We start from the raw sequence: 21,968 nt of genomic DNA, 5'->3' as shown, positions 1-21,968 counted from the left end.
TTGGCTGTTAATGACATTCTACTAAAGAACTTTCCTAAGAGTGTATCCCACTGATCGACATGTGCATATGTTTCTCTAGGGTCTGTACCTCAACGTTGAATTTCTGGAACACAGCGTAGGCAAATCTTTGATTTGTAATGCCAAACTGTTATTCAAAGTGGCTGTACTAGTTTACCTTCCTAGCAGTAGTGTATGAAAGTTCCCATTTGTCCAGGTGCTCACCAACACTTGATATTGTCAGACTTTTAGATTTTACGGTGAGGGAATAATGTTATTTCATAGTGGTTTTAATTTGTATTTCCCTGATTAGTAATGGAGTCAAGCATCAGTTTATATATTTGTTAGCCATTTGGTTTTTCCTTTATGGAAAGTGCCGTTCAAATATTTTGTCTGTTTTTCTAATGGGTCATCTTTTTGTTATTGATTTGTATTAGTTCCTTATACATTCTGGATACTAGCCCTTTGTAAGTTGCATGTGTTTTAAATATCTTCTCCCACTCCATGGGCTTTTTACCCTCTTTATGATATATCTTGTGAACAGAAGTTTTTAATGTTAATATAATTATCATTTTACCTTTCACATTTAGATCTATAACCCATCTGGAATTTAATTTTTATGTATACTGTGTGATAGGGATCCTTTTTTTTTTTTTTTTTTTTTTTCTGAGACGGAGTCTCAACCTGTTGCCCAGGCTGGAGTGCAATGGCGTGATCTCAGCTCACTGCAACCTTCACCTCCCAGGTTCAAGCGATTCTCCTGCCTCAGCCTCCTGAATAGCCAGGATTACATGCGCCTGCCACCACACCCAGCTAATTTTTGTATTTTTAGTAGAGATGGGGTTTCACCATGTTGGCCAGGCTGGTCTCAAACTCCTGACCTCAGGTGATCTGCCCACCTTGGCCTCCCAAAGTGCTGGGATTACAGGCATGAGCCACCACACCTGGCTCATTTTTTTTTTCTTTTTAGAGACAGGGTTTCACTCTGTCACCCAGACTGGAGTGCAGTAGCAGTCATAGCTCACTGTAACCTCAAACTTCTGGCTCAAATTAACCTCCTACTTCAGCCTCCCAAAACGCTGGAATTACAGGTGTGAGCCACCATGCCCAGCCAAATTTCATTTTTTATCTACATGCTTATCCAGTTGTCTTGGCACCGTTTATTGAAAACTCTAGCCTTTCTTAACTAATCTTCAGTGACACTTTTCTCATATATCAAATGTCCATTTTTACATGGGGATCCATTTCTGAGATCTCTCTTTCATTCTGTTTTTCTGTCTATCCCTGTTCAGTGCCACACTGAAATAATATAGCTTTCAAAATCAGTCTTGGATCTGGTAGAACAAGTCTTTCCACCTTCTTCTTCTTCAAGAGCCTCATAGCTGTTTTTGCCCTTTGCATTTTAGAATCAGCTTATTAAATTACACACCTACATAAACACACACACACAAACACACACACTCACTCATTCACTCAACTGTTAGGATTTTTATTGGGATTGTACTGAATCCATAAATCAATCTGAGAAGAATTAACATTTTTACCATATTGTGTCTCCTAATCCTTCAATGTAGTATCTCTTCTTTTGTTTAAGTCTTTTCTAAGGTCTCTCAGTAAGATTTTTTTTTTTTCGAACAGAGTCTCGATCTGTCACCAGGCTGGAGTGCAATGGCGCGATCTCGGCTCACCACAACCTCTGCCTCCCGGGTTCAAGCGATTCTCCTGCCTCAGCCTCCCAAGTAGCTGAGATTACAGGTGTGCGCCACCACGCCCAGCTAATTCTGTATTTTTAGTAGAGACGGGGTTTCTCCATGTTGGTCAGGCTGGACTTGAACTCCCAGCCTCAGGTGATCTGCCCACCTCAGCCTCCCAAAATGTTGGGATTGCAGGCGTGAGCCACCACACCTGGCCTCAGTAAGATTTTATAACAATGTATTTCAGCTCTTTCAGACCTTCAGTTCAACATTTTCCTAAATATTTCATATTTTTGGTGCCATTATCATTGTATTTTTCAAATTTCATTTTGTACTTGTTAGTGGTATATATAGGATTACAACTGGTCCATACATTGATTTTACAAAATTGTCAAATTATTAATTTCATCATTTATCTGTAAATCTTCTGGATTTTCAATGTACACATTAGATCATCTGTAAGTAATGCAATATTTACAATTCTTACATATTTTGTTGCTTTTTCTTGTTTAACTGCATTTGCTAGATCTTCTGTACAATGTCAAATAGACAGTGATAGTGAATATCCTTGTCTTATTACTGATTTCAGAGAGAAAGCTTACAACATTTTACCATTAAATATGATATTTAATATACATATTTTGTACATACTCTTATCAGATTAAAGAAGTTTCCTCTTGTTCCTAGTTTTCTTTTCTTTTTTTTTTTTTTTTTTTGAGACGGAGTCTGGCTCTGTCCCCCAGGCTGGAGTGCAATGGCGTGATCTTGGTTCATTGCAACCTACACCTCCCGAGTTCAAACGACTCTCCCACCTCAGCCTCCCAAGTAGCTGGGGTTACAGGAACCCGCTACCAAGCCTGGCTAATTTTTGTATTTTTGTAGAGATGGGGTTTCACCATGTTGGCCAGGCTGGTCTTGAACCCCTGATGTCAAGTGATGTGCCCACCTCGGCCTCCCAAAGTGCTGGGATTACAGGTGTGAGCCACCACACCTGGCCCTATTCCTAGTTTTCTTGGAATTTTAATCATGAATGGATATTGAATTTTATCAGATGCATTTTTGTCTTTATTGAAATGATCCCATCATTTTTCTTCTTAAATTGCTAGTGTGGTAAATTACATTAATTTTTCAATGTTAAGCCAGCCTTGAAATCCCAGATAAATCCAGTTTATATTATTCTTTTTCTACGGTGATTTGGTTTGCTGATTTGTTTTTCTGTTTTTTCATCTAAGCTCACGAATGAGACTGGTCTGCATTTTCCTTTCTCTTATTGTTCTTGTTAAGTTTTGCTAGTGTTGTGGATGAATTGGAAAGTGTCCCTGAAAAAGTTTGTGTGAAATTAGAGTTACTTATTCTTAAATGCTTAATTGTATAACTGAAGAAACCATCTGGGCTTGGAATTTTCTTTGTGGGAATATTTTGTTTGTTTTTGAGAAAGAGTCTCACTCTGTCACCCAGGCTGGAGTGCAGTGTTGTGATCTCGGCTCACTGCAACCTCTGTCTCCCAGATTCAAGCAATTTTCATGCCTCAGCCTCCTAAGTAGCTGGAATTACAGGCATGCGCCATCATGCCCAGCTAATTTTTGTATTTTTAGTAGACACGGGCTTCACCATGTTTCCCAGATTGGTCTCGAATTCTTGACCTCAAGTGATCCACCCACCTCAGTCTCCCAAAGTGCTAGGATTACAGGTGTGAGCCACCATGCTTGGCCAATATTTTGTTCTTGATAGAGTATCCTTTGTTCTTAGAGGATTATTCATGTTTTCTGGTTTTTTTTTTTACTGTTGTTGTTTTTTGAGACAGAGTCTCGCTCTGTCGCTCAGGCTGGAGTGCAGTGGCACAATCTCTGCTCACTGCAAGCTCCGCTTCCCTGGTTCACGCCGTTCTCCTGCCTCAGCCTCCTGAGTAGCTGGGACTACAGGTGCCTGCCACCATGCCCGGCTAATTTTTTGTATTTTTAGTAGAGATGGGGTTTCACTGTGTCAGCCAGGATGGACTCGATCTCCTGACCTCGTGATCTGCCCACCTTGGCCTCCCAAGTGCTGGGATTACAGGCGTGAGCCACCGCGCCAGGCCCATGTTTTCTATTTTTTTCTGGGACAACTTTGGGAAATTATATTTTTTTAGGATAACACCCATTTCACCTAAAATTTCAAATTTATTGGCATAAAGTCATTTCTAATATCCTCCTGTCTTTTAAATGCCTGTAACATCTTTAGAACTGTTCCCTTTTCACTCTTAAAACTGATGATATTTGCTCCCTCTCTCTTTTTATCACTCTTGTCAAGCTGGGCACGGTGGCTCACACCTATAATCCCAGCACTTTGGGAGGCTGAGGTGGGTGGATTACCTGAAGTCAGGAGTTCAAGATCAGCCTGGCCAACATGGCAAAACTCTGTCTTTACTAAAAAATACAAAAATTAAACAGGTGTGGTGGTGTGCACCTGTAGTCCCAGCTACTCAAGAGGCTGAGGCAAGAGAATTGTTTGAATCCAGGCAGTGAAGGTTGCAGTGCGCCAAGATCGCACCACTGCACTCCAGCCTGGGAGACAGAGTGAGACTCCATCTCAAAAACAAAAACAAACAAATAAATTAAATTAAATATCACTCTTGTCAGAGATTTGTGAGTCATTTTAAAGGTCCAATGTCTGTCTTTATTGATCCTCTTAACGTTTTTGTTTCTTATTTTGTCAATTTGTGTGCTTTTTCTCCTCTTTTTCCTGGATTTATTTTGCTGGGCTTTTTTGGAGGGGAAGGGAGCGGCTTGTTGTTGGGTTTGTTTTGGAGTTTTCTTTGTTAGCTTTTTGACATGAATACTTAGCTTTTTGACTTTTTTTAGCTTTTTTTCTTTTCTAAAACAAACAAGGTGATACATATATTTTCTCTAAAAACAAAAGACTTTAGCTTAATTCCACAAGTTTGATATGTATATTTTTATTATCATTAAGTAGAAAAAAAATCTTATAACTTCCATTAGGATTTCTCCCTTGACTTTTGAGTTACTTGACAGTATGTGCCTTAGGCCGGCATAGTGGCTCACTCCTATAATTCCAACACTTCAGGAGGCTGAGGAGGGACGATCACTTGAGCCTAAGAGTTCAACACCAGCCCTGGCAACATAGTGAGGCCCTGGCAACATAGTGAGACCCCATCTCTACAAAAAATAAAAATAAAAAATTAGATGGGGCATGGTGGTGCGTACCTGCGGTCCCAGCTACTCAGGGGGCTGAAATGGAAGGATCACTTGAGCCCAGGAGGTAGAGGCTGCAGTGAGCCATGATTGCACCACTGCACTCTAGCCTGGGCAACAGAGCAATACCACACCTCTCAAAAGGAAAACATATGTGCCTTAGCCAGCCAAGCACAGTGACTCACACCTGTAATCCCAACACTTTGGGAGGCCAAGGCAGAAGGATCGCTTGAACCCAGAAATTCAAGACCAGCCTGGGCAATACAGGGAGATGCCATCTCTACAAAAAAAAATTTTTTAATTAGCCAGGCATGGTGGTGCACACCTGTAGTCCCAGCTACTCAAGAGGCTGAGGTGGGAGGATCGCTTGAGCCTGGGAAGTGGAGGCTGTAGTGAGCTGTGATTGCTCCACTGCACTCCAACCTGCGTGATAGAGCATGACTCTGTCTCAAATATATATATTTGTGGAAGATTACTTCCTCCAGAGATAATTTGTGTTTGGTTCTGACAGGCATCTGGGGGTACATTCAGTCCAAGACCCCCAAAAACCAAGTTCACAATTTCAGATTCTCTGGAATTCTCAAGAGGATACAAATGCAGGCTAAGTTCTGAGAAAAGACTGGGCTGTGGTTTTCTCAGAATTTTTTTTCCTTTCCTTTCGCTAACCTCTTCCTCACTTAGTACCAAGAGAGTCTTCCCTGCAGTCCCCTGGGGGTGGAGTAAGAACAGTAAGTTTACTGCTGATTCACCCTAACACTTACAGTGTAGCCTTTGAGATTAGTCTAATATGGTAGGGCAGGTTTCCTTTTACTAGACTCCCAAACTTGGATAGGCCCTTGGCCTTGGCTTCTGGAGCCATCAGTCCAGGAGGCTAGCCAAACCCAAACTTAGTTTGCCTGGATTTGCAAATATCAATCCCCCTCACCTGAGGCAAAATTACTTTAATGTTCTGATATTTCACTTACCTCTCTGGGTCTCTAGAAAGAAAGGGTAGGTCACAGAGTAACTTCACCTGCTAATTTATATTTGGGAAATGTTTGAATGGTTTATAACAAGCATACATTTCTTTAACTTTTAATTACAGTTTCTTTAAAAATATCAAATAGAACTAAAAAGCTGGCCAGGCGCGGTGGCTCACCGCTGTAATCCCAGTACTTTGGGAGGCCGAGGGGGGTGGATCACTGGAGCTCAGGAGTTCGAGACCAGCCTGGCCAACAAGGGTGAAACCCCTTCTCTACTAAAAATACAAAAATTAGCTGGGCATCATTGTGGGCACCTGTAATCCCAGCTATTCTGGAGACTGAGGCAGGAGAATCGCTTGAACCCAGGAGGCAGAGGTTGCAGTGAGCTGAGATCACGCCATTGCACTCCAGCCTAGGCAACAAGAGCAAAACTCTGTCTCAAAAATAAATAAATAAATAAATAAATAAATAAATAAATAAATAAAAGGCTGATGATAAAAACAGCAATCTACTGTCTACCCCTCAGTCCCACACCTCCCAGCCTGCACTCCTTTCATTGCTTTCTAGCTTCCAAAGATGTGTTAAAGTTTCTTATCTGCTGCTGCATTCTTTTTATCCTTGTAGGTTTATACAAAGCTTTTCTATTGCTTTACTGTCATTTAGTGAGGCTTCAAAAAACAAAATTAACATGCACAACCTGCCACTTTTAATCAGAAGTCCATGTATGAAATCCAGGCTGGTTTTGGATGTTAACATGGAGCGAATGGGATACATCAAAGAATGGTTGGCTGCTTGTTTTAAAGAGGTCCCACTGGTGACAGGATGGTAGTGGCGATGGCAGTGAGGACAGACTGGTGAAGGGAGAACCCAGGGGCTTGTGGGGAGAAAGGGCTTTTGTAGTTAGGAAGAGACAGAGGTAGGCCCCTCAGCCAGCTCCAGCAGGATAGAGACAACAACATACAGCGCACAGAGAATTCGTGCCTCAGGGTCATAGTCCATGTCAGGAGGACTGCTGGCCAGCTCATCCCAGTTCTGCTCCATGACAGATTTCACCTGGAAGGAAACCCACCAGATTGTAACAGCTAGGAACAACGATATACCAGAAATGGCAAATATTTGGCCACACTCCTTGCTGCTGAGCCGATAGGCAGACGTAATAATCCATCATGGCACTCTTTCCTGCAGAGCCCGGAGAGCTTCATACTCTCTCAACATAGTGGCAGGCTCTGCTAGTCAATCTGCATGGGAACTCAAGATCACACCAGCTGCTGTCCTGGGACTAACCAATTTGCAGCCCTCTCTTGCCCACAGATAAAAAACAGAGCCTAAAGAACCCACCACAAATTGTTCTGGCAACTCTCTGTCCAGGGAATTGTCACAAACCAGCTGCATGGATGTGAGCCGGCAGAAAACTATGGAATAAGAAGGGGCTGTACCCTGGGACTTCTGGGTCCCTTGAGAATATGGGCATTCCCTTCCACTATGACCATGGCCCTCAGCCCAGGCTGTCTCACCTGGTCCTTCAACAGAGGAAGGGTCCCCTTCTCCAGGGCCTCAGCCACAAACTGCTGCTCTTCAGACAGCTCTGGGGGCAAAGAAAGAGTGGTAAAAAGGAGAGATATATGGTGGGACAGGGCCTCAGTGGCTGATCACACCCAGAACATGCATCATCAAAAGGTTCCAGAGAGCCCCTGGGAGTGCTAGATGAGAGTTACTCCAAACAGGCCTCTGCTGTGACTCCTGCTTCCCTCTCGGCCTGCAGGAGTCACAGACGAGGAACCAGCCCCTCAATGCCTGGCCTGAGGAAGACATGAAGGAGTGCCCCCCATAAACTGTGAAGAGCAACATGCAGCCCCTCCTCCCAAGATGTGACTCCCCACAGGCCTCTCTGCTCACACTTCCTCCACCCCAGCCTACAGCGAGACCCTTCCTCACCTAGCAGGGCATCCAGGAAGTCCAGAATGGCTTTTGCACGTGCTTCTACCAAGACCCCAGCAGCATTAAAAAGGCTGCTTAGGAGAGGCTTGTCTGGGTCCTCCATGTGTAGCTCCCTGGAAATCAGGACCTCAGATACCTAGGGCCAGGAGGTGTGGGAGATGAGCAGCAGTCTCACCATAGCACATTATCCTCACTGTGCCAACTGCCATCCCCTCTGGCTCCTCTCTCTCTCTGCCCCAAGGCTTTCTTAGGTTCCCTTACTCTTTGCTCTAGATCCTGCCGAATCTCCTCCTTGCTGAGGCACTTAGCGAGGGAGTTTAGCATATCTTTTCTCTTCTCCTCTGTCAGGTCCTTGAGGACACCCTCCATGTCCTCCAACTTCTCCTTCATGTTTCTGGAATCCTCCGAACCCAAAGACTTTCCTGTAGAGGCAGCAATTGAGAACCTGGGCCACCCAGCCCAAAAGGTTTTATTTCTAAGGCTCTGTTATTTGTCTGACTGTCTTCTGGAGACCACCTCTTTGTATCTTCCCTTCCTCCAGTCTTTCCGTGTTAAAATTAAGCATCCTTCTTCCAAGATACCTACCATCATTGCCTCCCACTGACCCCACTTCCATCTTCCATCTCCCCAGCTCACCCCCAGTCTAGTCCCAACCCCAAATTCTTTTCCACCTCCTGGAAAAAAACAAAAACTTGGTTATTTGGCCCTTGCCATTCAAAGTGCAGTCCTCAGGCCACACTAGAAGTAATTAGGATTTGGAGAAAGTTAAAGCAGTGGTTCTCAACCTTGACTACATGAGAATCACCTGAGGAGTTATTACAAATCCTGATGTCCAGGCCACACCCCCACAATTAAGTCACAGTTTCTGGAGACGGGACTCAGTCGTCACTAGTTTTAAAGTTTCCTGGTGTGATTTCGGGGTATAACCAATGAGAACCACTGTGTTTAGAGGAGACAGATGCAGCCTCCAGACTAAAGTTGAAACCTGCTAGGCAGTGCCCCCCGACTTCCTACCCACTCAGCTGACCCCACCTGAGCAGCAGTCTTGAGCCACATGGACTCAGGGTGGGTTGGTGCAGCCACCCTGAACACACTTGGCTATCACCCTTACCTAAACAGGATGAAGCACCATCCTTCTCTACAAAGAGAGGAAGAGTTATTTCAGAATCTTCAGATCACCTCCAGTCCCCTGCAGACTTCTCTTCCCAGTGATGGAAGTTTTTACTCTTGCAATCTGAGCCCTCACTGCTGGTGCCAGGGAGCCTGCATCCTCATCAGTGTGTGTCAATGGGAAAGCACTGTATTTGCAGACCCTTCCCACATCCTCAAAAACAGGCAGTCATAGGACTGTGCCTAGATGATTGAGGAAGAAGCCAAGGCCCAGAAAGGGGGCAGCATACACTCAGTCGCTCCGCAAATTTGGGTCAGACTTCTCTATCCCTTTCCAAGCTCTCTTAGGCAGTACAACCCTGCTGGGATCAAGGGGAAAACCTAGAAATTCCAGAGGAAGCCACATAATTCAGAATCACAGGGACCTTCTAGTCTCACTCCTTTATTTTAAAGTCAGGAAAGGCTGGGCATGGTGGCTCACGCCTGTAATCCCAGCACTTTGGGAGGCTGCAGTGGGTGGATCACTTGAGTTCAGGAGTTTGAGAGCAGCCTGCCAATATATAGTGAAACCCTGTCTCTACTAAAAATACAAAAAAAACACAAAACTTAACTTGGCGTGGTGGTGGACACCTGTATTCCCAGCTACTTGGGAGGCTGAGGCAGGAGAATCGCTTGAACCCAGGAGGTGGAGGTTGCAGTGAGCCGAGATCACACCACTGCACTCCAGCCTGGGCGACAGAGCAAGACTCCGTCTCAAAAAATTAAATTAAATTAAATTAAAATAAAGTCAGGAAAACTGTGACTTGGGAGGCTGTAGAGCTAGTGAGTGGCAGGGTGGGACTAGACCCCGAGACTGCCTGACTCCAGTCCAGGACCCTTTTCACAGCCAGTGCTGTCATGCTGGAACTGGCCAAGTCATTTAATTGTGCTTCCTAGGCCAACGAGACTTCAGGGAGGGCTGTAAGCTCAGGATCCAGTTGACTGCCAGCACAAAGTTGTCCTAGGAGCAGCCTGGAAACCCTAGTCCAATGTACAATCCAGACTCTTCAACAGGCTAATTTTTCTCCTGCGCTTGCCATGGTTCCCACCTGTGGGTGCGTCTTACCACATCCTTGGACCTAACCACTCTATAATTCCATTTTTAAAAATAGTGTCTTTGCCCATTCTGAAATGACGAACAGGAAGCCCAGCAGCTCACTCACCTTCTGGAAAGGATTTTGTTTTGCCCCTGAAATGAATATCTAAACCAGCACCAAAAAGGGAGGAAAAAACAAGTTATTGGAGAGACCAGTTCTCACTCTGTAAGTTCCCTTTCTCCAGTCCCTCTCAATCCCTATACCAGCCTCCAATCAAAAAAAAAAAAAAAAAAAGACAATGTTTTTTTGTTTGTTTTTTGTTTTTTGTTTTTTTTTTTGAGATGGAGTTTTGCTCTTGTTGCCTAGGCTGGAGTGCAATGGTGAGATCTCGGCTCACTGCAACCTCCACTTCCCAGGTTCAAGCAATTCTCCTGCCTCAGCCTCCCAAGTAGCTGGGATTACAGGCGCATACCACCACACCCGGCTAATATTTATATTTTTAGTAGAGACAGGGTTTCACCATGTTGGCTAGGCTGGTCTCGAACTCCTGATCTCAGGTGATCCGCCCACCTTGGCCTCCCAAAGTGCTGGGATTACAGGCGTGAGCCACCACATCCAGCCAAAAAAGACAATTATTCCATTTGGAGACTGGGAGAGGAGTTAATGACTCTTATGTCATGTTCAGGCAAATCCTGGGTCAGCGGGTCCAGGTCCCCAGGTCAGAGCATGGAGCCTCAGTCCTTCCTAGTGCTGAACCCACCCTTTTCCCTGGACCCCTCCCCAACCTCCAAGCTCACCAGCCACCCACCCTAGGCTGAGAGAGCCTGGTTGAATCCCACCCCCCCACCTCACTGGTGTGTTTAGGGCCCCCCATCCTGTTCTCCATCAGCCTTTGCTTACTCATCGTCTCCTTGTTGGGGAAGACAAGCTGCTTTACTCGATAGCTCAGGACCCGATTTGGGGGGATGGTCACTTCCCTTTGGCCCTAGAAAAAGGAGCTCACATTGACGGATCCCCAGGTGTTTTTATATCATTATCTTGCCTGATCTCCCAAACAATCCTGTGAGGCAGTCATTTGTATCCCCATTTTATAGACGAGAAAACTGAGGCTCTGAGAGGTCAGCAGGTGAGCCAGTCTCACAGCTAAAAACAGTGGCAGAGCTGAAATTTGAACCCACGTCTGATGCCAAAACTCATCTTGTTGCCACTGTTCATTCAACAAATGTTTACTGAGGAGCTGCTTTGTTCTAGGCACCATGGCTCCTGTCCTCCTACCTCCTAGAAAGGAGACAGACAATAAACAAGCAAAAATACACCTGTGTAATGATGAACCATGGGAAATGTACAAAGAAAATGAAGGCTGGGTGCATGGCTCACACCTGTAATCCCAGCACTTTGGGAGGCCGAGGTGGGTGGATTGCTTGAGCCCAGGAGTTTGAGACCAGCCTGGACAACATGCAAGACCTCATCTCTATTTAAAAAAGAAAGAAAGAAAATGCAAACAAAAAGAGGGCACCGCTAGAGAGTAACAAGGGAAGGACTGGGCAATGCCACCCACCCTTTCTTGGGGCAAGGTGGCCAAGAGCAGCAGGGCTGCTCGGAGAGGAGTGAAGGAAGAGTCTAAGGCTGGCATCGCCTTGACCTGCAGGGTGTGGGCCAACACTGGCCTCCACAGTCCCTGCCTCTCAGGATCCTAACCTTGTGTTTATAGCTGAGATGGCCCTGAGAGATCTGGCTCCAAAATTTATATTGCCGGTCGCTTTTCAGGGTTTCCTCCTTTACCGTCTCCAGAGTTTCTGTCACCAGATACAGGTTTTCTCTCGTATTAATTGATCGGAATGAAAAGGGTAGTTCCCTCTTCAGCTTCCTGGAGAGAGCGGAGAGAGATGAGAGTTGAGGATCTCAGGGCCTTACCTCCCACTGACTCTTGTCCCTCTCTGTGAGCCAGCTCCTATTCAAGATTAATCACTTCTGAGACTGGAAAACCAAGGAACACAGCACCCCATCGCAGTTCACTTTACCCACCTCGGGGTGGAGGTAGGGGTGGGGTACAAAGTAGGGCGAGAGGCCAGGTACGGTGGCTATCGCCTGTAATCCCAGCATTTTGGGAGGCTGAGTGAGTGGATCACCAGGCACACATCTGTAATCCCAGCTACTCAGGAGGCTGAGACAGGAGAATCCCTTGAACCCGGGAGGCGGAGGTTTCAGTGAGCCAAGACTGCACCATTGCACTCCAGCCTGGGCAACAGAGCAAGACTCCACCTTAAAATAAATAAATAAAAACAAAGTGGGGCAAGAATTCACCAGCATTTATGGAAGATTACAATGTGCCAGCTGTGAGCCACGCTTTTCCACTTAACCTTCACATTCCTATGATGGTAGGCAGAATTACGTCCACTTTCCATGTAAAGACACTGAGGCTTAGTGACAGGTTGTGAATGGTCCAAGGTCACACAGCTAGTAAGTGTAGAGCTGGGATTCAAACCCTGGTCAGTGTAAGTCCAAAGAGAGTGCCCTTCCCGTGACACTGAGATAGGCATCTGTGAAGCCCAAGACACCCTCTTCTCTGACAAGGGGCTCCAGCTCCTTGCGCTGGTCCCTGGAGCCAGCTGCATCATCTGCCCTTAGGCTCATGAAGCATCAGATTCCATTCCCGCTGGGGGAAACTCATGTTGAGACCTAAAACAGTCTGATGGAGTTTCTATTTGCAATCAAAAGGCCCTCAAGGAAGACATGGGTCCCTGCCTCCGATGACTTTCCCCTACCTATCCAGTGCCCCACCCCACATACAGATACCAATACCCTCACCTGACAAACAAGCATTCTATAATAGAAAACACCGAGCTCTCTTAGAACAATTCTGAAGGCCTCTCCCCAGCAATACTGTGGTAGGGAGGGGTAATTCAAAGGACCAGTAAAATTTTATTGTAAGCCTTTGTTTTTAATTTATTAATAAAAAAGGGTGGCCTAGGCATGGTGGCTCACACCTGTAATCCCAGCACTTTGGGAGGCCAAGGCAGGTGGATCACCTGAGGTCAGGAGTTCGAGACCAGATCTCTCTCCAAAAAACCCTGGCCAATAGGGTGAATGAAACCCTGTCTCTACTAAAAATACAAAAATTAGCTAGGCGTGGTGGCAGGCACCTGTAGTCCCAGCTCCTCGGGAGGTTGAGGCAGAAGAATCTCTTGAATCCAGGAGGCAGAGGTTGCAGTGAGCCAAGAATGTGCCATTGCACTCCAGCCTGGGCAACAAAAGTGAAACTCCATCTCAAAAAAAAAGGAAAAGGAAAAGGAAAAGAAAAAAGGTACCCGCTCCACTCAAGGAGAGCAAGGCCAGGAAAACTGTGGGTCACCTTCCCCAGAGCTACTCCTCAATCTCCAACAATCCCAGCTGAAGAAAACAACAACAGAACTATTGCTGAGGGGATGGCTAGTGATGTCCTCTTGAATTGGAAGCACCTGCCCACCAGCTACCAGAACCTCTGTGGCACTGGATCGGTGCCACCCTGCTGGGGTGGGGTGGCTGTACTCCATGCAGGAAACGTCCTCCAAGGGGTTCTTTCCTTTCCTCGTGCTTCACTTCAGCTCTCTTTCACTCAGTACCTACTGTGTGCTTGGGGTCAATACAGAGAGGTTAGTAAAGTCAGTCCCTTGTCACAAGTTGCTTCCAGTCCAGTGGGAAAGACGAACATGGAAGCCACTGGCTTGCCCACAAGGCAGAGGGAAACAAGCACAAAATACTGATGTGGGCAGCTCAGTGCAGGAGAGCAGAGGAGAGCAAAGGAGAGTGCCTCTTAAACCACCAGGTTTGGAGGCGGAGGTTGCAGTGAGCCGAGATCACGCCATTGCCCTCTAGCCTGGCCGACAGAGCGAGACTCTGTCTCAAAAAAAAACAAAACAAAAACAAAACAAAAAAAAACAACCAGGTTTGTCCAAGTCAGAGGAATTAACCATCCTGGGGGACAGCAGGGATATGAGTGAACTGGGGGCATCAGAAGGCTTCCTGGAGGCTGCTCCTGGGTGAATGAGAAGGCTTTCTGGAAGCAGAGAAGAGGAAGGCGTGCTTGCGTAAAGGGGCGGGCTGAGGGAATCCTGGAAGTAGAGAGGGAGAGGCTGCCCTAGAGAGCCAGTCCCCCACAAAGCTCATGAAAAGCAGGGAAAAGAAAAAGAAAAATAAATAAATTTTAAAAAGAGCCGGTCTGCCACCCTTGAATCCCTTGGTGCCCAAGATGGGCTTCTTCCCCTCCTTCCCTGCTGCCCAACTCCAACCTCACCTGTTTTCAAGGGTAGCCAGATACTGCTGGGATATCCGGTTCTCCGATATCTTGATTTTCTGATGGTGGAAGCCCTGGAAACTGCCTGAAATTGTTATTTCTTTGGGTAATCTCACTATCAACTCTCCCGTTGAGTCTACATTATCCAGAATTTGAAACTCAGCCTTTTGACCTGGAAAGAGAATGGTAAAGGTCACTCTGGAGCGGACCCCCAAAATATCTCTCTCCAAAACACCCTCCCTGGGGCAGCCCCATCCTGGGCTCCGTGCCACCATCCCCCTCCCTTCTGAGGGAGCACCACAGCTGTGGCTGTCCAGGAAATGCTGTTCTCACCAGAAGCACAGTTACCTTGGGGTCACAGGATCCCAGATTTGAGCCCACTCCTCCACCTTCTTACCACATGACCTTGGGTAAGTCACTTAACTTCTTTGAATCTGTTTCTTCATCTATAGTAGGAGAATATTACTAATGTCTACTTCCTATATTTAGGGAAATTAAGGCCGGGCGCAGTGGCTCACGCCTGTAATCCCAGAACTTTGGGAGGCTGTGGCAGGCAGATCACTTGAGGTCAGGAGTTCGAGACCAGCCTGGCCAATATGGTGAAACCCCGTCTCTACTAAAAAATACAAAAAGTAGCCAGGCCTGGTGGTGTGTGCCTGTAATCCCAGCTACTTGAGAGGCTGAGGCATGAGAATCACTTGAACCCAGGAGGCGGAGGTTGCAGTGAGCTGAGATCACACCACTGCACTCCAGCCTGGAGGAGAGTGAGACTCTGCCTCTCTGCCTCAAAACAAAACAAAACAAGAAAAAGAAAAGGAAAAGAAAAGAAATGAAGAAATTAAATATAATGATGCAGTTAAGCACTTAACCAAGTGCCTGGCATACATTCTAACTGCTTAATAATTGTAAGCCAGTCTTGTAGGCTGAAACAAGACAAAGAAAAGTAAAGCTAAAGAAGTAGGAGCCCCAGCCAATTGGGAAATAAAAATTAAGCAGTTCTGGGTGGGCACGGTGGGGTGGCTCACGCCTGTAATCCCAGCACTTTGGGAGGCTGAGGTGGGTAGATCACTTGAGGTCAGGAGTTGGAGACCAACCTGGCCAACATGGTGAAACCCCATCTCTACCAAATTAGTCGGGGGTGGTGGCACGTGCCTGTAATTCCAGCTACTTGGGAGGCTGAGGCAGGAGAATCGCTTGAACCTGGGAGGCAGAAGCAAAGATTGCAGTGAGCCAAAATCAAGCCACTGCACTCCAGCCTGGGTGACAGCGAGACTCCATCTCCAAAAAAAGCAGTTCTGTCGCTGTTGTTTGTATGAACCACACAAGTATGAAGTGAGGCAACCCTGGAAAGTCACAAACATGCATGGACTCGGCCCTGATTGATCAGGCACTAATAAGGGCCTTGGTTCTGAGTCAGTTGCCACCCCAGGGTTCGTGGAGGATGTGTGGGCATGCTGAAGGGGCTGCGTGCCTTTGTCTCCAACCTCCCAGATGGGAACCTACAGGGGAGGGAGAGCTCCCACTGCTAGGTTTTGGAGGCAGGGCTGGATTTCCAAAGACAAATCCATTTTGGAACTGGTGGAAATGTGACAGAATTAGAAACAGTGACTGAAATCACTATTTGTGTGTACATGAGATACTAATGTCTTAGGGACCATTTGCTTCTTGAGCAGTGTAAAAGAAAAGAAAAATATCAGAGAGAAAAAGAAAAATAAAAACTATGTGCACAAAGAGTACTATATGAAGAAGAGGAAAAAGAGTAACTTCTGATAGAGAAACCTGACAAACATTACCTCAGCCAAGTGATCAAGGTCAACATCAACAGTGATAGATCATGTTGACAGTACATACCCCTGATGTGATGTAATAGGAATGGTCCTTTACCTCTGTGGTCTTCCTCCCCAAGACCCAGAACCCAGTCTAACCATAAGAAAAAACATCAGCCAAATTCCAACAGAGGGACGTTCTACAGTATCCCTGACCAGTACTGCTCAAAACTGCCAAGATTATCCCAAACAGGTAAAGTCTGAGAAACTGTCACAGCCAAGAGGAGCCTAAGGAGACATGACGACTAAATGTAATGTAGGATCCTGGATGGGATTCTGGAATAGAAAAAGGACACTAGGTCAAAACTAAGATAACATGGGCTGGGTGCAGTGGCTCACACCTGTAATCCCAGCACTTTGGGAGGCCAAGGCGGGCAGATCACCTGAGGTCAGGAGTTCAAGACCAGCCTGGCCAACATGGTGAAACCTTGTCTCTACTAAAAATACAAAAAATTTGCCAGGTGTGGTGGCAGGCACCTATAATCCCAGCTACTCGGGAGGCTGAGGCAGGAGAACCACTTGAACCTAGAGGTGAAGGTTGCAGTGAGCCGAGATCGCGCCACTGCTCTCCAGCCTGGGCAACAGAGTGACACTCCATCTCAAAAAAAAAAAACAAAAGTTAATATGAATAAAGTATGGACTTTAATAACAAACACAAAATCCTATGCACACTTTTTTTTTTTTTTTTTTTTTTGAGACGGAGTCTTGCTTTGTCGCCAGGCTGAAGTGCAGTGGTATAATCATGGCTCACTGTGCAACCTCCACCTCCCAGGTTCAAGCAATTCTCCTGCCTCAGCCTCCCGAGTAGCTGGGATTACAGGCATGCGACACCACGCCCAGCTAATTTTTGTATTTTTAGTAAAGACAGGGTTTTGCCATGTTGGCCAGGCTGGTCTCGAACTCCTGGCCTCAAGTGATCTGCCCGCCTCAGCCTCCCAAAGTGCTGGGATTACAGGCATGCGCCATCATGCCCAGCTAATTTTTGTATTTTTAGTAGAGACAGGGTTTCGCCATGTTGGCAAGGCCAAACTTGAACTCCTGACCTCAAGTGATCCACCCGCCTCAGTCTCCCAAAGTGCTGGGATTACAGGCGTGAGCCACTGTGCCCAGCCCTATGCACACTTTAACTGCACCATCAGCATTATACAGTTACAAAATAACCCATTTAAATAGGGAGCAGACCAAGCTAAAAATCAATTCAAATTACCAATTCCCAACATTGTAAGGATTTTCTTTTTAAGTTTGGTTTCACCTCTGCCTCCGAATTTTGTATGCACACAGATGAGCTTTTCCTTAAAGGAAGTTGACTGACTTAGTCAATTTTTTTTTTCCAGACTTACACTTTGCCCTGTCCCTGGGGAGTAATATTATTGTGGCAAAACATCCTAGTTCTGGGTTAAAGTATTTTTCCATTTTCAGTGAATTGATCATTTGGCAAACTGATTTTTTTTTTTTTTTTGAGAGCTGGCTTTTAGCAAATTGGCTCTTAGCAATTTACTTTTCAGAGAATTGACTCAGTCTTTGAAAGATGCGAATCTGAAATTTCTCCAAAAGCCCCTTGCTTGCTTAACAAAACTCTGCTTGTGGAAAGGTCCACCACCTCCAAGTAATCTGGGTACTGCTCTTGGTCACTTAAAGCAGTTCCTGGCACACTGTAATACTCTAAAACTGCTCAGGGCTGTTAGAGCTCTTTTCCGTCTCTTGGCATGAGACCTCATAAAAAGAAATGGACTGTATCAGAGAGGTCTGAGCTATGAACTCCTTGCTATTGTTCATATTATGAAATATTTTTTCACATTATGAAATATAATGAATTCCTCACCATATTCCAGTGTGGGCTCCAAGTGAGAGTTCAACACTTAACCCTGGGGCTTCTGAAACCCAAGTAACCCAGGAATAACTGAGATCAGAGGCAGGGGGTTGGAATAATTGACTCTTCCATAAATTCCCTCAATACCTTAGGGATTTCTGCTCATCAGCAACTTCCCTTTCAGTCTTGATAGCCAAGGAACATGAAAGGATAATAAGAATCACCACCGACCACCAGATGATGGGAGATAACTTTTATTGGGTGCTCCTTTTGTGGCAGGCATGGTGATAAATGATTCACATAATTTGTTCTCATTTGATTTTTTTTTTTTTTTTTTTTTTTTTTTTTGAGACAGAGGCTTGCTCTGTCTCCCAGGCTGGAGTGCAGTGGCGTGATCTCGGCTCACTGCAACCTCCACCTCCCGGGTTCAAGCAATTCTCCTGCCTCAGCCTCCTGAGTAGCCAGGACTACAGGCGCATGCCACCACGCCTGGCTAATTTTTTGTATTTTTTTTTTTTAAGTAGAGACGGGGTTTCACTGTGTTAGCCAGGATGGTCTCGATCTCCTGACCTCGTGATCCACCCACCTTGGCCTCCCAAAGTGCTGGGATTACAGGAGTTAGCCACCGCACCCATCCCTCATTTGATTCTTACAACAGTCCTCTAGAGTTGACACAGGAGGAAACTGAAACTTAGAGCAATAAAACAACTTGTCCAAAGGTTACCCAGCTGATAAGAGGCAGAGCCAGGCTTTGAAACCAGGTGCTTCCAGCCCTAAAGCCTGCATACTTTCTTAACCAGTAAGCAAACTGCTCTCATTTACTTATTCATTTAAATGATAAACACATGAGAAGAGCTCGCTAAATTAAAAGCAGATTATTTTACAAGCGAAAAAATGGAAAAGGAAGACCATTTAGGAATGGTTTCCAATGGAAATAAATCTCCACTTCTCCCACTCTCCTCCCACCATGCAGCTCTTCCGTGCATTTCTTAAATTAAGGTGTGTGGATGTGTACAAATCCCACAGTTTCGTTGTTGATTGGTTGATAACAATGGGGAATTGAGAAGGAGATGGAGTACAAACGGTCAAGGCCTCCTGGCTGGCCACCTGTCATCTACCTTATACTGACCTTGGAGCCCAGAATCCAGTTCATCTAACCACTTGTCCCCATCTGTGTCCAGAATGTCCATCAGGGTGAGGCCTGTTGTGTAGTGCCGGCATCCAAAGAAAGTTCTCTTCTCCCCCACCAGATGGAAGCAGCGGAATCTATCAGCATCAACGAGGCTTCTAACAGCAATCATATCCCCTCCAGCATCCATCTCCTTAACTACAATTCTTGTGATTTCCTCAAATACGCTGAACATTGCGCCTGGACCAACTCAGAAACAGAAGCCAATTTCAGTTTTTGGGAAGAGGGTATTGGTTCAAGTATTTAAATCTTCCACATTTGGCAGCCTGAGGTGTCAGGCCTCTGAACCCAAGCTAAGCCATCATATTCCCTGTGACCTGCATGTATACATCCAGATGGCCTGAAGCAACTGAAGATCCACAAAAGAAATGAAAATAGCCTTAACTGATGACATTCCACCATTGTGATTTGTTCCTGCCCCACCCTAACTGATACGATATAGTCTCCCCCCGCCCTTAAGAAGGTACTTTGTAATATTCTCCCCTGCCCTTAAGAAGGTACTCTGTAATATTTCTCCACCCTTGAGAATGTACTTTGTAAGCCTATCCCAAACATATAAGAACTAATGATAATCCCACCACCCTTTGCTGACCCCTTTTTTGGACTCAGCTTGCCTGCACCCAGCCTTGTTGCTCACATAAAGCCCGTTTCGTGGACTCTCTTCACATGGATGCACGTGACATGAGGTCAAGGAAGAGCCAAAGGTTCCAGGACAATCAGTACCTGGAATGATCTGCCTGCCTTACTTCTAGAATGTGAGGCAGCCATGACTCAGTAAAGAGGGCTAAACATCACAGATCCCAGATTCTCCTCTGCCCCTCATGGTACCCATCTGGAGGAAAAAAGTAGCAGCTATTGCCCCAAATAGACAAAGTGAGACCCATTTTCTACATCTCCCACAGCAGAGTTTCCCCTTGTTCCAAGGGGCCCAAGGGATGGAAAGGCAGGCCCACCATACCCCAGCCAGACTAGCCCCAACGTTGACGAACAGAGGAACCAGGGAGGAATGACGGGCACGGTTGCCAGACTTCACATTACTAACCTCAACTGGTTGTTTCTTCCCTTGGCTCTGATTCTTGGGCTCCCTGCCTTGCTGTATTCTGCAAGGCAATTGGATGGGTGCCTCCCTACCAACAATTTCCCAATGAGGTGGTGGTAAATTGGCCTCAGAAGAAACAACAGCTTCCTGGGATCCACTTCCCCATCCTACCTTTGGCCACCTTCCCCTATATCCCTTCTGCCCGGCACAGGCACTTATCCACTCACTGCTTCCTCCTCTGTCTCTGCCCCCATCATGGTGGTTGACTCTCAGTTCACTACCAACCTGGGAATTCTAGGTGTCTGGAAAGACAGTACCCGGGAACCACAGGCCCATCTCAAGTGGTACCCACCTCCTCTCTGACCTCAGCTGTTCACCAGAAATGGAAGTTGTGAGAATCCCCACAGATCTCTGCACAGTTCCTGGCCTCTGAATCTCAGGAAGCTAAAATAATGAAATTGAAAGTTGTCCAGGTGTGGAACTTCCTGGACGGGTGGGTAGGGCTGGGTGCCCCACCTCCCAAGCCTTTAGATAAGCCACCTTATAACTGAGCTGGAGGCAGATTAAGGCCAGAACTCCTTTTTTTTTTTTTTTTTTTGAGACGGAGTCTTGCTCTGTCGCCCAGGCTGGAGTGCAATGGCGCGATCTCGGCTCACTGCAAGCTCCGCCTCCCAGGTTCACGCCATTCTCCTGCCTCAGCCTCCCGAGTAGCTGGGACTACAGGTGCCCGCCACCACGCCCAGCTAATTTTTTTGTGTGTGTGTTTTAGTAGAGACGGGGTTTCACCGTGTTAGCCAGGATGGTCTCGATCTCCTGACCTTGTGACCCACCCACCTCGGCCTCTCAAAGTGCTGGGATTACAGGTGTGAGCCACCATGCCCGGCCAGAACCCCTTCTTCTTCTTGTACCTAGGGAATGGGTAGGAGATCCTGATATGTATTCTAGGTGAGTGTGGGCCAGACAATGGTGCACACCGTGGCGCCCTGGGCCATGCAATCCAGTGTGTTTGGAATAGAGAAATGGAATATGAGTAGGTATCAAGTGCCAGCAGGCAATGGCTGTGTCTGTGCCAGGGACATGAGGACCTTAACCCAGCAGAACCAGCTGCCCAAATGCCATGCGATGGTCAACACTGAAGACCCAGGACAACAGCAGCTAACACCTGGAGGGAACAGGGTGGGCCTGTAAGGAGCACTCAGCCTCCCTCCCCATCCCGTGCTCCCGTGTACACTCTCAAGGAGATGCTGGTCTTCCTTATCTGGATGCCACCTGGCTTCTCCACCTACCTCCTTCTCCAGGGAGAGGCCTCTGACCTCACCCATGTCCTCTCTCAGAGATAACCACCCGGGTGAGCCCAGCCTGTCTTCCAGCCTCTGCATGCCTCAGTTCTGAAAGAACATTTGAAGGGATGACAGGCCAGGCGTGGTGGTTCATGCCTGTAATCCCAACACTTTCGGAGGCCGAAGCAGGCAGATCACTTGAGGCCAGGAGTTCAAGACCAGCCTGACCAACATGGCGAAACCCCGTCTCTACCAAAAAAAAAAAAAAAAAAAAATTAGCCAGATGTTTTGGCACACACCTGTAATCCCAGCTACTCAGGAGGCTGAGGCATGAGAATTGCTTGAACCTGGGAGGCGGAGGTTGCAGTGAGCCAAGATGGCGCCACTGCACTCCAGCCTGGGCGACAGAGCAAGATTCAGTCTCAAAAAAATAAATAAATAAATAAATAGACGACAGTGGTGGTAGTAACAATTACAATTATAATAATACGGCTACCATATATTGAGTATTTACTATATGCCAGGCACTGTGCTAATGCTCACAACAGCCCTAAGAGGCATTATCCTTACACAACAGTGGAAT

The 21,968-nt window shown here is 46.3% G+C and overlaps 1 protein-coding gene across 7 annotated transcripts; it reads right to left on the bottom strand.

Moving 5' to 3' along the window:
- Nucleotides 1-2,378: 2,378 nt before the first annotated feature.
- On the bottom strand, nt 2,379-21,852 carry GSDMB (gasdermin B). 7 transcript variants are annotated; one of them, XM_055388250.2, is made up of 11 exons: nt 21,392-21,852; nt 19,007-20,549; nt 14,242-14,413; nt 11,667-11,835; nt 10,869-10,953; nt 10,095-10,133; nt 8,894-8,920; nt 8,044-8,204; nt 7,780-7,918; nt 7,359-7,429; nt 2,379-6,897 (listed from the first exon to the last, which is right to left on the bottom strand). In XM_055388250.2, exons 2-11 carry the CDS (start codon nt 19,239-19,241, stop codon nt 6,745-6,747), a joined length of 1,251 nt encoding a protein of 416 aa, XP_055244225.1. In that variant the 5' UTR covers nt 19,242-20,549; nt 21,392-21,852; the 3' UTR covers nt 2,379-6,744. The 7 variants fall into 7 exon arrangements, with proteins under 7 accessions (XP_055244225.1, XP_063562494.1, XP_018883925.1 ...); XM_063706424.1 differs by lacking the exon at nt 21,392-21,852 and having other exon boundaries at nt 19,007-19,246; nt 19,704-20,732; XM_019028380.3 differs by lacking the exon at nt 21,392-21,852 and having other exon boundaries at nt 19,007-19,246; nt 20,458-20,732.
- Nucleotides 21,853-21,968: the final 116 nt, after the last annotated feature.

The sequence above is a fragment of the Gorilla gorilla genome, chromosome 4, assembly GCF_029281585.2.
Source record: "Gorilla gorilla gorilla isolate KB3781 chromosome 4, NHGRI_mGorGor1-v2.1_pri, whole genome shotgun sequence".
NCBI classification, from domain to species: Eukaryota; Metazoa; Chordata; class Mammalia; order Primates; family Hominidae; genus Gorilla; species Gorilla gorilla.
Note: the sequence above shows the minus strand (reverse complement) of the source record. Positions and strands in the feature narration are given on the sequence as shown.